Consider the following 15,876-nt stretch of genomic DNA (forward strand, 5'->3'; position numbering starts at 1 on the left):
TCTTCAACATGATCAACAACACTTTGATCAACCATCATCGCTCACCCTCCATCCCCTCCATCGATGACACGTAGCATCATCTTCATGGGCTCCATCATCCTCATAGTAATTATAGATTCTTGTCTTCTTGCATTGCCTTTTTTATTGTTCTTGTGATAGAGCTCTCTTCAATTTCAGTTTCTTTTATTCTAGTCTTCTTGCATTGTCTTTTTTATTGTTCTTGTGTTAGAACTCTCTTCAATTTCAGTTTCTTTTATAAATTTATGATTTATGAGTTGTCTTTGTACCCATCTTGTCTTTGTATTGTCTCTTATCCGTATTGTCTCTTATGTTTCTTCGTGAAAGCTCCAATATTACAACACAATCTTTTTAATTGTTTTGATCTTTTATTCCTTGTCTTAAAGTTCTTCTTGATCATTCAATCTTTTCATTTACTCTCTAGTTAAATCTCATCTGAGAGTAGACCATCAATTGTCTAATTTTTGACCTATGGTGTTGACATTTTCTTCATCTATGTCTTCCTTAGTGAATGTTTCCACTCTAGATACCATAAAACTAAGACTAGTTGAAACTAAAACTAGTTGGTATTCCAAAAAACAGCTCATATTACACGGATTTTATACATTCTAAAAGATCATTGTCTTTCAAATCGCCACCAATGACATTGTGATAATGATAGTACTACTTATATGGTGACCATTTAGAATGTAGAAAATCCATATAATATGAGCAACCTTTCACTTTCTTCTCAATCAAGACCTTACACAAAGCAACTCACAAGAAAAACCAAGAACCTCTCTTTCTCTCCTTGTCTTTCACCCCTGCGCCGAGAGAAAAAGACACCTTTTCATTTTTATCTCCTTTTAGCCTCCTATGCAGAGGCCATGCCTTTTTCGAAGGAGAATAAGAGAGTATATAATATTTCTTTTTGGAGCATTGGGTTTTCCTAAACCTACACCAACCCCTTTCTAATTTTGGTTTCCCATAATAAAAAAAAAAGGAAACCATGTGAGAAACAAGGGAACTCCCAACAAGTGATTTTCGAGAGGAGTTTGTTTGAGGGAATTAGGCACTTCCAAGTTCTAAAAAACCTGTTCGCATTAGATAGCCTAAATACCCAATATTTGGCAACCAAAGGAGCCTTTACAAATATTTTGTGAGTACCTTGTGGTGTGGCTTCAACGTTCCAAGGTTTGCCCAAATTGCAAAGAGACAGAGCAAAAGTCAAATTCAATGTGCTTCTTTACTGCAATAATGACTTGAGATTATGGTTTTCTATAGATGTTTAACCCATTTCAAAAAAAAAAAAAAAAAATTATTCATGGCCCTGCATAAGAAGTGAGATCCAATATGTTTCTAATCTTATTTCACAATAATTCGCTAACCTTATTTCACAATAATTCGCTAAAAAGAACATCATGTATATAAATCCCTCTCTTCGCCACCAAAAATTCCACCCATAGAAAGAGAAATTGAAAAGAAAAAGAATAGAAAACAACACACAATACCACAACAACAAAGTCATGGATTAGATGGGGGATTCACATCTAATGATTGTGGTAAGCATCCTAAATCATAACTTAAACCAAAATAAATAAGGCCACGTTTGGATACCTCATGTTTTTGTATTTGGATTTGAGTTTTTGAACAAAAATACATCAATCATCCTCATGCTCATGTTGCATGAGAGAGAGGTAGAGAGAAGGAGGGAGGGATGGATGTCTCGATGCTGCATAAGAAAGGTCGAGGAGCAGCGAGGGTGAAGGTAATTGCCATAAATATTGATTTTCAAATAATGTCTTGCAGAACAGATTTGAAAATCAGATTTTTTTCACTGTTGTATCTGATTTGGAAATCTAAGGATTTGATCCGGTTTCAAATCTCAATTGCATATGTGAGAAATCAAAATCACAATCTTGTGTGTATCCAAACGAGGTCCCACCCTCGTGTGATGGTTCTAGGTTTTGGAACTCCTGACGGGACAAACTATAAACACAATCCAATCACGCAAAAAGCAATAGGAAAGTAATAAACCTACAAGCATATAGAGATAGCACGAGTGTTAACGTGTGACTTTTATAGCCGGTTAAAGGAGATCCAGAATTGAGGCCAAAAGCGTTAGAGTCTGCCACATACACCCCTTTAATGGGTTAATAATTAAAGTGTGCCAAATACCACCTTTTTAGGGAAAATTGCCAATGGGGAAACACTTTCGAAAAATTATTAAAGATTGTGATAACTGATAACCCATTAACCCCCTTTTGAGAGTTTGATAACCCCATTTAGAGTGTTCATAACCCCCTTTTAGAGGCTTGATAACCCCATTTCGTCCTTCTCTAACAATTTTTCAAAAGTGTGTCCCCCGTTGTCAATTTTCATATTTTGATGTCCCGCATTGGCAATTTTTTTTTTTTTTTTTTTTGAACTTAAGAAATTATATGATGATGTACAAACCTGTATTTTTTTTAGAATGTGTGGTACGACCCACTCAATAGGACGATCCAAACCGTCCATTTGTTGTGCCAGAAGGTGAATAGGTTGTGGCCCAAAATTCATTTCCATATCATGATCATGATTCTCAAGACCATAAAGGAACTGCACGTTATGAAAACTTCAATAGTTCTGAGGGTTATGACCGTACTATGGAAATGGTTTTTGCAGCACAACCTATTTAAGTTGTGGCCCAACCAATGGACGGTTTGGATCATCCTATGGAATGGGCCATACTGTGCTTTTTGAAAAATGTGCACAGCCCTTCAATAATTGTGCTTTTGTCCGCAAGGTAGGAACCGATTCCACTATCAAAAGGAATAAATGAAGATTATAATATGAAATTAACCTAACCTGAATTCTGTTACTTTCTCCTCTCAATCCCATCCTATCTCCACTCACGACCAAGAGAAAAAGAAAACCACCCCCAGTACCCTGTCTTGTGGTAAATTTCCTTATATACCTTACATATCCGTAGTGTGTTTTGTAACCTAAAACCTACTTCTATTGCAACTAGGAGACAGAATTAGAAAACGACTCAGAGATTAGCAGAATAAGTAGTCAAAAGGAAAGAGAAAAGCACTGGATTTGCTTGGAACTTACCTCGGAGAATAGTAGTAAGTAGTGTTTGGTTGTCAACCTCGTAGATAGTAGTCGTAGAGGGTTATTATCAAGAGAGAGAGAGAGAGAGAGAGAGAGAGAGAGAGAGAGAGTCATTCTAAGAAATCCAAGCAAAATTCCACCATTTTTGTGGTTTTAGGCTTAGATATTATAGGGAAGGGATAAGGGTGACACATCAGCACATAGCACACACATCACACATGCAATGATTACCTAGGAGACATCCGTGGGAGTCTTCAAGGATTTCAATGCTATATGGGCAACCAAACAAGAAGTTTTGCTAACTTGGCACCTAAATGCTAAGCAAAACACCTTGGCCATACCAACTTTTGTCTGACCAAGCACCCCTTAAAAACAACCTTAGTTTTGAAAAATGAGACAAAACCCAACATTTGAATCGACCTATGATGGGTCGTTAGATCAATAGTTTTGACGACGGAACACATATGCGACCCATGCATTAAGTCATGGCCATTCTCATTCATCTAGATGGGATCAATCTGAACAAATAAAAAAAGAGAGGAGAGGGAGGGAGAAAGAGAAAGAATGAGCTAAAAGACTAGAGCATGTGGCCAAGGGGTTGGGTTGGTTTGCATTGAAGAGTTGTAAGGATTATAGGAAGTAGTGGAAGGTGGGGTTGGAAAAGGAGAGATTGGAAAAAGGTTTAGCTAGGGCGAAGAGGAATTTAAGGGCGTGAACTAGGTGTTGGATTCCCATCCATAAGTTCACGTACCCATCTCTTTTATTTTTGAAGCTATTGACTGGGTGTCCACTACAAGCCAAAAGCAATCCCTTGTTGTTGACCAAACGCGGTAGCCTACGAAAAAGAAGGGTGGAGAGGGGGGATGCACCATGATAGGGAAAAAAAATAAAGCCATGAAAGGGAGATATTGCATACAAAACGAGGATGTTGAGAGAGAGTGAGGAAGGAAGAGAGGGAAAGAAGAGATAGGGAAGAGAACGGGGAGAGAAGAAAGAGGGTGAAAGACTGAGGGGTGGAGAGGGGAATGCACCATAACAGAAAAGAGAGAGAGAGAGAGGAAGAGAACGAGAAGAGAGGGAATAAGGAGAGTAAAAGAGGGCTGAACATTGAAAACAAAAAAGGTGAGAAAAAAAAAAACGAAAAAATTGCCAATGGGGAGATCAAAATACGAGAATTGCCAACGGGGGATACACTTCTGAAAAATTGTTAAAGAGGGTTGATAACCCGTTTATTTTGGCAAAAGGAGAAATTATATGGTAACCGACCGTGAAAAGATAAAGGGCGGATAGAGACAAATCTGCTGCCTTGATTTCTTGAACCAAAGAAAGGTAAAAAAATGGGGCTTTCTCTTGGATTAAAAATCAAAGGCACCATATAAGTTCTCTGGCAAAAGAAGCCTTCCACTTTGCTTTATTTGCAAAAACAATCTTCTAATTTGGCAATTTGCAAACAGCCATTACCTTTGACCGAATTTTGCAAATCAAACTTGGTGACCAAAATACCCATGGTAGATTTTTTTTTTACTATCAAATGACCAAAATGTCCTTACATGTGAAGAGATGAGAATCCCCTTTTAAAAAGATCAAAATACCTGTGATGCTCTATGATGTGTTTTGATAGAGTGGGTCCGACTATTTTGCCTCATGTTTTGATGCGGGAGGTCCCATGATCTCCACTCGAGCCCATGTGTATCGTGGAGACCATAATTTTACACGTCATGTTTTGATGGGGTGGACCCATTTTCTTAAGAAAGATGGTATACGTATAGAAATGATATTCCCACACCCTTTATTCAGACTTATCATTGACTGTCATGGGTATTTTGGTCCTTTTACATGGTAATTCCTTTGTCTTTCATGTGTTGGGACATTTTGGTCTTTTTAATTGGGTCCAAAAAATCTAACATGAGTATTTTGGTCACAAATTGATGGCATGGCCTGATTTGCCAATTCACTCAAACGTGATGACTACATGTAAATTGTCAAACTCCAAGACCCTTTTTGCAAATAATTCAAAGTAGAACCCTCTTTGCAAAAACCCCAAACAACAAAGACATGGAAGGAAACGGGACAAAAGACAATGGAGAGGAAAATGCACCAAAACAAGGGTGTCGAGGGAAACTGGAGAAAAGATAGTGGTGAGGAAAATGCAGCATAATACGAAAAAACCAAGTCACGAAAGTGAGAGAGGGAAAGGCAGAGAGGTGGAGGGGGGAGATCCACCATAATAGAAAAAAACAAAGCCATGAAAGGGAGAGATTGCATACAAAACGATGGTAGAGAGAGAGACAGAGATTGGGAAATAGGAAAGATGGGAATATGGAAGTAGTGTGAAGCACATGTGTAGCCACCTTCATATAAGTACAAGGAAAACGTCCAAAAGAAGAGCACAGGTGTAGTTTTTCTTCTCCTTTCTGTATAAAACAAGTAGCTGGGAGCTCACAACAGGACAAGTAGGTGGGCTTCCAAGGAAACTAGAAAATAGGGGCCGTTAAAATTAAGTATGACACCCATGTCAGTTTGTCCTATCTGTATTGTAGGGAAATTTCTAAATATGTGAAGTAATAAAATGAAAATGACATTTTGACCTCCTTTCTTTTGTCTTTTCCCTCAAATTGACTTGTTGAAGGGGGCAACATATCATTTTCTTACTAAGAAATAATGAATCAGCTAGCTGTTTAGTAAAAGAATATGTTCTGCTAGGGAAATGATATTTCACACCCCCTTTTGTTTATCTTTTTCCAAGGACAGCATTACTACCTCTCCTTTTTAGTCATTTTCTAAGAAAGGACAAACAAAAGAGGGTGGAAGTATTGAGAAAGGGGTCTCGCCTCTTGGGTCCTTGATCCCACCTAGCTAGAGAATTCAAGCACTCCTCTTTATATTTTTTAACAATTTTTTGGTGGTCTAGATTGATTAATGAGATTAAGTGTGAAATTACTGGAGTTACACTTTGGCCGATTCTGAGACATGATCACCGAGTGGTATGACAGTAATATCTTTTCATTATTGTGACATGTACGATTAATTATCCCTAAATTAACTAGTCAAGATTAGTAAATAATTTACTTGATTAAGCTAATTAAATTTCTATTATGGGTGGAACTTTAAGATGTCTTTTTTCTATAAATAAAGGGGTTATGTTATCAACTGTCATCTAACTGCTATTAAAGAGATCTTCCCGATTAAAGACCACATTAACCAGAGAGGTAGTAGAAGATTCGGCTTAGTTCGATCTTTGCCATGGTCAATTGAGGTAAGTTTTTCAATCTTCGTTGTACTCTAGTTTTACATCCCTTTATAATAACTCAAGATTTGCACCCAAAAGCTCTCTTATAATGAAGAAACTTATAATGAGACATGGTGACTCCCGAGTTGACATGATCCTACACCCACCACCACCACAGTGGCAATTTTAGTGATGATGCAAGGCTATTTTGATCATATTCGCCATCATTTCTCTTTTCCCAAGGCCACATTTTCAATGTATCTTCCTTTCCAAAGTATCTATTTGCAGGCCATTGATTAGATAGTTAAAAGTCATACGAATCTGGCAATCGTTAGGCCATTGTCCGTTCAAAGTGACACAACATGTGAATACTATATTTTGACACTTTTGGCGTTCCCTTTCGATAGCTTTTCTGTAATTAAAACTTAAACAGATCTTTAACACCAGATTAGAGAAATAATAGATTAAAAAGGAAAGTGTTATTATCAACATAAAGGATACCTAATTCATCTCCTGATTTTCTTCCATCTAATCACAGTTGAATGTGGTCCATACTTGTGATTTTATGTGCAGATGTACAATCTACAGTAAGGCCACTTGATTGACGGTCTAGATCAAGGGTCCCACAATTCAGATTCCAATATGAATCATTTATAATGTGCTGCAAATGATTCGCACTAGACCATCATTCTTTATGTAACGTTTATCTTTTATTTTGGGTCCAATTGGTAGGAGAGAAGGACCCCTGTAATATATGATATGAGAACAATGAAAAGGTGGCCCAAATTTTCCACATGCCATAGCAACAAGGTTACAAATATTTCCACGAGGCAAATATGTTAAATTTTTTAAAGAGTTAGGGCTTGTTAGGATTGCAGGAATTTTTCAAAAAGTTTGGAAAGGAAAAATATTACTAAAATTTCCTTCTTTTTTTTTACACTCGAAAAATGATAACTTGAACCAACCCTATTCATTTTTTTAATTACGGGACCTTCAAATTATTACAAAATTCCTCTAAGGCTCCGGTCACTTGTTTTCCTAGAAAAGAAAAAGAAATCCCGAGAAAATAATGCTTGAGAAACTGACGTGGCAAAAGGAAAAGAAATCCCGAGAAACTGTGCAGGAAAAGGTTTCCCGCGCCTGTTCACTTGCGCAGGAAACCCTGCGAAACTGTGTAGGAAAAGGTTCCCCGCGACTTTTCACACGACCTATTCCGTGGGAAACCAAATCCCGTCAAAATGGTGGGATTTGGTTTATCACACTCGTGGGAAAATAGCCTTTTCCACATCATTTGTGGTATTTTCCATGTCATTTTTTGATATTTTCCACCTCATCCTGTTAGTTTCTCGGGACAATAAGTGAACACCACTATTTTAGCTTTCTCGGGAAAGAAAGAGATGTTTTCCCTAAATAAACCAAAAATCATATCATTTACCTCTAAATCGTGGAAAGAAATTTTTTCCTGAGAAAACATCTTCTGTTTCCAAAGATAAGGAAAATCAAGAAAAAATGCATGTATTTTATTTTAAAACATGTATATCTATCATATTTATTTCTAGTAGAACTTTTAACAAAAAACAAGAAGGATGATTGAGTGGAGTTTTTATATGGCTTCTGCATTCTGCACATTGGTGCATCTATCGTTTAAAAAAAAAAAAAAAAACCTATCGTGGGTCCCACCTTGTTCAAAGATCCAAACTATTCATGGCCTCAATGTAAATATGTTGTGCGGTGAAAATCATCTCCCTAGGATAGATCCTAACCCTCTGATCCGTCAAAGGGACGGCACATTATCGAAACCTCTAAACGGAGGGTTGGATCATCTTATTAAGATGACTTTTTGGAGTACAGCCTATTTACATTGGGCTCATCAAATACATGCAGACAGTCGGACACCATATAACAACTCGAGTAAGTGCATCTATCTGGGAGATTAGGATGTTAGTTAGTTTACAACCGATTTACACTGGGACCTTCAAATAATTAAATGGTTTGGATCTTCGAACAGTGCGGTCTGTATATTTTTTTATTTAAAAAAAAATATATGTGCACCTACATGCGGACACCATATAACAACCCGAGTAAGTGCACCTATTTGTTGCATTAGAATTTGAGTTAGTTTCCACTATAAAGACTTTCATAATAGTTTTGAATTTCATTCAAGTTTTGAAAATTCAAGGGCAAGCCTTCACGCAAAGGTAAGGTTGCTCCATTGTGAACTGGTGGTCACGGGTTCGAGTCATGGAAAGTCAGAAACAACCTCTCTGCAAAGCAGAGGGTAAGGCTGCGTACATCTAGCTTTTCCCAGACCCGCAATGGAGGAGCCTCGTGCACTAGGCCGCCTTTTTTTATACAAATTTTGCAAATTAAGTATGAAAAAATGGTAAGATATTTGCAAATATGTGTTGAATTCAAAAAAAAATTGCATTTAATTTGAAAATGGGTTAGTTACTTGGGATAGTTTATAGTTGAAAATAGGGCATTAAAAAGATAAGAATTTTTGAGGATTTTTTAAATTATTTGTAGAATTTATACTTGGTATTAAAGATGCTAAATCTACCGGGAGGGCTCCATGTTAGTGGACCATACTGAAATCATCCTAGGCCATTGGATATTTTTCCTAAATAGAAATAATTTCTTTAAATTCAATCTAATGGCTGGCATTATCAACTAAAGAGTAAAGAAGGTTTGATCACTGAACAATGGGCTCTAGCTTGTTTTGAAATGACTATAATACCCTCAGCCCATAACATAACTTCTTTTATCTACTATATTGGCAGTCATGTTTTAATAATTGCACTAACTTACCTTGACTTTTATTATTTAAACAGGTGTCAAAGGTGATTGAAATTCCTAAAAACTGCCAAAAGCCAATTAAAATAGAAAAGACGAAGTGAGGTAGTGCAATTACCAAATCATTGTGGAGCCAATATCACTTGCATATGCTCGAACACAAATAAAATAAAATAAAAAATCGGCGGATGCTACAAATAAAACCCCTCTTCTTTCACGTGTCAGCTCACGTGCTAGGCATAACAGTGAAGTCGCGTCTAAAATATAGGGTAATGATAAATTCGCTCCCACTGTAGGATAATTCGCACCCTTTAAAAGTTAAAAAGCGCTAAACTCTGCCACACATACGCTCCTTTCAAGGGGTGCGAATTTATCATTGTCCCAAATATATGATTATATTCTAAAAAGAGAAAAATCAACGGCTATAATTAACTCAAATAGCAAGGGCCCACCAAACAAACCCAAAGAAATCACCATCCCTCAAAAAATCCCCAAAACACCCTTAGCCTTGAAAAGAAGCTACGTCAGAAAACTCCAAACAAAGATTTTTCTTCCGAAGGTCAATATCGTAATTTCGATTTTTTTTATTTTTTTTTTTCAGTTTTTGTCGCGGAGCTATAGTAGCTTGGGCCGCACGCAGAAAACTTTAAATTTCCTTCCCTCATTTTTATATCCGAAAAAAAAAAGAAAAAAAGGCCCCGATAATATTTTATTAACAAATTATAGAAGTGGGCCCCACTGAACAGTTTATTTTGGCCGCCCTTTTTGTCGTCTCCTTCGTTTCCATTCCCTCCCCCCCTCCTAACCCTGTCGTCTTCCTTTGCGTTTGACTCCACCACCCTTGCTAACGTGCGCCCCTCTTCTTAACCTGGGCCTCCCCTCTTATCATCTATCCTCTCCTTCATTACTCTCTCTTCGTTTTCTCTTGGCTTTTTAAGGAGGGGGTTAAATAGGAATCGAGAGTGGGTTTTGGGTTTTGAAGGAGATTAGGGTTTATGTTATTTGAAGAATGAATAGGGGTGAGGGGTTTGAAAGGATCTATTGCTTTCTAGGGTTTTGTTCTTGTTGAAATCAGAGATTTTATGGCAGGGGGTAACGAGATTAGCGTCAATGAAGCACAGGTATTTTATTTATTTTGAATTCGTAGTTTTGGGTTTTTGTTTTTGTTTGAAGATTTTCAATTTAGAGGGTCTATACTTATATATTGTTCCTGAATCTCTTTGGGTTTGGGGAATTTGGGTTTTGGAGTTGATTGATTTAGGTTTTAGGGGTTTATTTGGGTTCTTCTTTTGGTGGTTGTATTAGGGTTTTAGGATCTGTAACTGCTCTGATAATCTGTGGGAATCGATTGAGATCGCAGAATTTTTCAAGTTTTTTTGCTTTTTTTTTTTTTTTTTTTTAAACTATTGTAAATAAAAGATCCATTGCTGTCTGTAATTTACTGAAATTCTTTAAGATAGAAAAGATCTATTGCTTTGATTGGTGCTGGAAAATTATAAAAAAAAGATGTTAGAATTATGATTTGATAGTTGCCGAAATAAATTAAAATGGATTGCACTGTTGCCAAAAAAAACCCTATTTGTATTATATAAAAAAACCCTAATTGTATCTCTTCCTTTGACTCCTTTTGTAGTTGGTGGTTCCCCTCCACACAAGGGTCCTCATCTCCAATTTCAAACTGTCCTATAATCTCCTCCGCCGGCCCGATGGCACGTTCAACCGCCACTTGGCTGAATTCCTTGACCGGAAAGTCCTTGCCAATGCCACTCCGGTCGACGGAGTCTTCTCCTTTGATGTTATCATTGATCGAAACACGAGCCTCTTGAGCCGAATTTATAGGCCTGGTCTCGACGCTCAGGCGGGTATTATTGATATTGAGCAAGCTCCAAGTAGTGAGGCCTTTCCTGTTATAATCTTCTTTCATGGAGGAAGTTTTGCACATTCATCTGCTAACAGTGCTATCTATGACACTCTTTGCCGCCGCTTAGTGGGTCTTTGTAAGGGTGTCGTAGTATCTGTGAATTATCGTCGTTCGCCTGAGAATCGATACCCATGTGCTTATGATGATGGATGGGCAGCTCTCAAATGGGTTAACTCGAGGCCATGGTTGAGAAGTGGAAAGGACTCTAAGGTTAAGGTGTTCTTGGCAGGGGACAGTTCAGGAGGGAATATAGTTCATAATGTTGCGTTAAGGGCTGTGGAATCGGATATTAAAGTATTGGGTAATATACTACTGAACCCGATGTTTGGAGGGAATGAGACAACGGCGTCGGAGATTAGACTGGATGGGAGATACTTTGTGAGCATTCAAGATAGACACTGGTATTGGAAAGCATTTTTGCCTGAAGATGCAGATAGAGACCATCCAGCATGTAACCCGTTTGGTCCCAATGGTGTAAATTTTGAAGGTCTTTCATTTCCTAAAAGCCTTGTTGTAGTGGCAGGTCTTGATCTCGTCCAGGATTGGCAATTGGCATATGCAGAAGGGCTTAAAAGTGCTGGTCAGGATGTGAAACTCATGTATCTTGAGAAGGCCACAATTGGGTTCTACTTGCTGCCGAATACCGAACATTTCTATACTGTTATGGAGGAAATAAAGAACTTTGTGAGTTCTAACTGTTAAATAAACTTACCTACAGAGAGTACATAACATAAGCTTGAGTTATAACTCGAGGTTAATTTTTCTTAATTGTTGAAGGTGTGCAGAGTATAAGATGTGTACTACTTACTGTGATGTTTATCTTTCAAAAAAGAAAATGAAAAAACTTACTGTGATGTGTGATTGTGATAATGGGGTATGCAACTTGGGGGCTAGTTCATCTTGCCAAGGGATAGTTTGTTGTTCGATTGTGATAATGGAGAATGCAACTTTGGGGCTAGCTCATCTTGCCAAGGGAAAGTTCGTTTGGTTGCTTCGGTGCAAAGTATTGTATCAGGGAAGGATAGCTTTAGACCAGTAGTTTTCTGTTTGCTGAAGATGATATTGATGGCCCTGAGAATGCATATGATCTGAGTTCTTGAATTTGTGTCGCTTTGCAAATGGTAGGGTGCACCAGTCATTTGATTATGGATTATGCAAATCCACCAAGTTTAGCTTACCCCTTCTGTCTTCTGACCATTAAAGAAAGCAGAGATAGGAGAGAGGGGGCAGTGTTTGGTGGTGGATCAATCGACGTGTGGCTAATGTTAGGAGCTAATTTCAGAACCTGGGAAACATCCATGGTGTTGTGATCTATATGTTATACAGTGTTCCATATAATTGCTATAAAGATGATGTTTCCTTATTGTTTTCTTGATCTTTTATGTGATAATGGCTTGAGATGTGTGCTGTTTTCATTTCTTCTTCATTTCTAATTGCTACAGTCTCTATAATCTTTGTTAAATGTAGACCCCAAGCAGAAAGAGAACAAGAATGCTCAAGACAGATATTGTTGCTCCATTAGCAAACTCTTATTAACAGTGTGATGGAGGCATTCCTGAAATTCAATGTCTATTCATGTGATTTGTGGTTTAATTCGTTACCTGTTTGCGCCTTTTGAACATAATTTAGGGTTCTTACTTTTGTTAATAATTGAAAGTTCTCCATTTGATGTCTGCTTTTTATCAGACCATTTGTTCAGTGGACTTTGAGGGTGGGAAACGTCGAACTTGTATTCATGTTCTAAGTTCTCCATTTGATGTCTGCTTTTTATCAGACCATTTGTTCAGTGGACTTTGAGGGTGGGAAACGTCGAACTTGTATTCATGTTCTAAGTGGAAGGAATGGTTCAACGTTGTATTGGATGCTTTATATATTTTTACATCAATGGTAAAAAAAAGATGCTTGAAAATGTAATCATGGTGAATCTGAAGATTTCTTCTAAATTGTGTTTGATTGTTTCCCCGTGTAGATGTGAATTGACCAATATTAGACAGGACTGCAATACAATTGGTGATTGAATGAAAACTCTGCAGTAGGTCCATGAAAAAAAAGAGATCTTTGAAGTGGGTTCAATCCTAAACTGAATATGGGTCAGGTGCTTTGATTTTGATGGGCACAAATGATTTGGGTTACTGGGAGCAAAGCTGCCATTTTAGGGAATGCCAAGCAAGGATATTGGCTCCAATGGTGTTGTGTGTTTAGGGGTGGAAAGTTGGCAGAACTAGTGGTGGCAGGTAAGCAAATGATACAGAGCTATTGACCTGGTCATTGAAATGACAGGGAATATATGATCTTTTGCCTGTCATGGAGGTCATAGCTCCATGACAGAGGAAACCTACGGCTAGTTAGTGTTCTTGGAAAGTAACCTTCCAATGAAATGCAAGAATCTGCAAAAGGTTTTAATCAATGCTTGTTGGTAATGGAAGTAAAAAAGTATCTCAGTGAAGTCCTCAAACTCCCTTGAGGAGATGATAGGGGCCCATGGGACCATCAAGTAAAAATGCTCATGGGACTCGAATCAAACGATGTTACATTCAATACATTGCTTTCTTCAAGTCAGAACGAACTGGGTCCTGTAAAAATCGCTCAGAACAGGCCGAAAATTGCTCAAAACAGGTCACCGATGGAGTCAAGTTTTTGTTGTTGATGGAGAGTTTAGTATTCTCTGTGACACAGCCTTAACCGAGGCAGAAGTGTCCTAACACAGTCAATTGATTGATCCATCTATCGATGGGAATTCTGAACCGTCGGATCATTCTCACTAATCTGAGATTGGTTCTTTTAGTATGTATGTCTGGAACTTGGGATAGTTTTAGAAAATCATTTTTTTTTCGTTTTTCTGTTATGGTGAGAAACCAACCTGCAAGTTGCTGCATATATTAAAATGGTAATCACCTAAACAAACCCCTTAACCTCATGCTGTTGGATTTGTTTTAGTATTCAATTTAGGAACAGCTAACTTGGACAAAAGGCCTAGAACCTTGTTTTCATTTGACTTTTTAGGCCTGACTTGGAGATGATTAGTTTACCATCAATCAGAAGAAAAGAACAAAAATTTAAAAACTTGGGGGTGTATTTATAAGCTTTGTTTATGTCATTTCTAAATCAACTGGGTTAGGCCTAAAAAAATATTCTCTAATACGACATTGCAGTCCTTGTCTCCAAAATGGGCCACTCAGAATTATCACTTGATTCAATCGAATATTAGTTTATCTGTAAAAACCCTAAGCAATCCATCTTCTTCTCCATTAATTTGTCTACGTGTTTGCGCATGGAACATCGATTGAGACACAGGGATTCATTAGAAGAAAAAAAAAACAGAGAATACAGCTAAGGGGGCTCAAAAGCCAACAGCTTGGGAACAATAACCCAGCAGCCACAAAGAAGAAGCAAAATACAAATGGTTCTCATGGGAAACGCAATAAACCGAAACAATCTATAATCTGGGTTCTCATAGACCGTTCATATGTTCGTCCAAGTTCATATAGATCAAATGATCTTAACCGTTAGATAGGTAGAGTCACTCTCCAATGTAAATGCGTTTCTAAGTTTGAGGTGGTCATACCTCCACCGCGAAAGAGATTCCTGCAATAAAAAACAAATGTAAGCAAAGCTGGCATTAACGGCTATAATCCCTTTTGTTTTTTAGTACGACTTTTGAAAATTTTGAACACTGTAGAAATTAAAAACAATAGTAAGCAAAGTTGGCGTCACTTATAAGCCTTTTGTTTTCAGTGCGATTGACTTCGTCGCGACTTGAAGATTAAGGGCCACCAAAATCTGTCCTTATTTGTATGTATGTAATCTTAAATTAATGGAAAATTGATATTTCCACCCACTTTTCTAACATTTTCACACCCTTTTATTTTTCTTTTCTTAAATAAGATGGAATTTCCGCCACCATTTGTTTGGCATTTTATGTAAACAAACTTATTTTTCCAAAATTGATAAACAATAAAGGGAGTAAAAATGGTGGAGAAATCATTTCTCTAAGTCCGCCTTTGGATTGCAAGAAAAACGTCTACGACAGGGAAAAAAAAAATTCTTTACACTTTTTAGAGGGAATGACATGATTATTGTGAAGGTTTTAAATTTCGGTCCACACTGAAACCGAAATTTCGGTGGGTTTTTTGGGCCAAAATTTAGGTAATTTCAGCCAAAATTCTGTAAATAAATAAGAAATAAATATTTTATCGAAAATTTCGGCAATTTGGTAAAAATTTCGGCAATTTCAGTTTCAGGACGTTTCGGTTTCGGTTTTGGCGGACATCCGAAATTTCGGATTTTGGCCAACTTTAAAACCATGATTATTGCTAATTCAAATAGGAAATTACCATAAATTGAAGGAAACTCAGAGTAAAATTTGAATAGGGTCGGTTCAATTCATCTTCCTGTCACGTGTAAAAAAACAGTAGGAACTTTTTGAAATATCTTTCCTTCCCAAACTTTTTCGGCAAAATTCCTGCAATCCAAACAGGGAAATGAAAACCCTTTTTCCGAGTTTTTGTCATTTTCTTTATTTGGTTGTACAGAGAAAGGCTTTCCAAGGTGGAAACGAAACGTCTCTCCACGTGGAATGAAAAATACCCATTATTTGTCAAGTTATTCATTTTAAAACCACGTCTTTCATTAGAAAGAAATAGAAAAAATTGTTAAAAAATGCAAAGTTTAGGTGATATTGTCAAAAAGGACGTTTTTTTTTTGTTTTTTTTTTTTCTAAGAGAGGGGAGATTAGGACTAAAATACCTCTCTTACCTCTTTTTTCCCTCCACTTTCTTGCACTTATCCCTATGCACTACCTACTCCCTTCTTCTTCCTCCCTCGAGGCTTATGAAACGTG

The 15,876-nt window shown here is 37.4% G+C and overlaps 1 protein-coding gene across 1 annotated transcript; it reads left to right on the forward strand.

The window, feature by feature from the left end:
* Positions 1-9,902: 9,902 nt before the first annotated feature.
* On the forward strand, positions 9,903-12,399 carry LOC143852687 (gibberellin receptor GID1C-like). The gene is made up of 2 exons (XM_077362224.1): positions 9,903-10,236; positions 10,749-12,399. The coding sequence occupies exons 1-2, from the start codon at positions 10,198-10,200 to the stop codon at positions 11,736-11,738; spliced, it is 1,029 nt and encodes a 342-aa protein (XP_077218339.1). The 5' UTR covers positions 9,903-10,197; the 3' UTR covers positions 11,739-12,399.
* The last annotated feature ends 3,477 nt before the right edge of the window (positions 12,400-15,876 follow it).

The sequence above is a fragment of the Tasmannia lanceolata genome, unplaced genomic scaffold (assembly GCF_043159265.1).
Source record: "Tasmannia lanceolata isolate RefF3 unplaced genomic scaffold, GAP_Taslan_0.1 ptg000019l, whole genome shotgun sequence".
In the NCBI taxonomy this organism is placed as follows: Eukaryota; Viridiplantae; Streptophyta; class Magnoliopsida; order Canellales; family Winteraceae; genus Tasmannia; species Tasmannia lanceolata.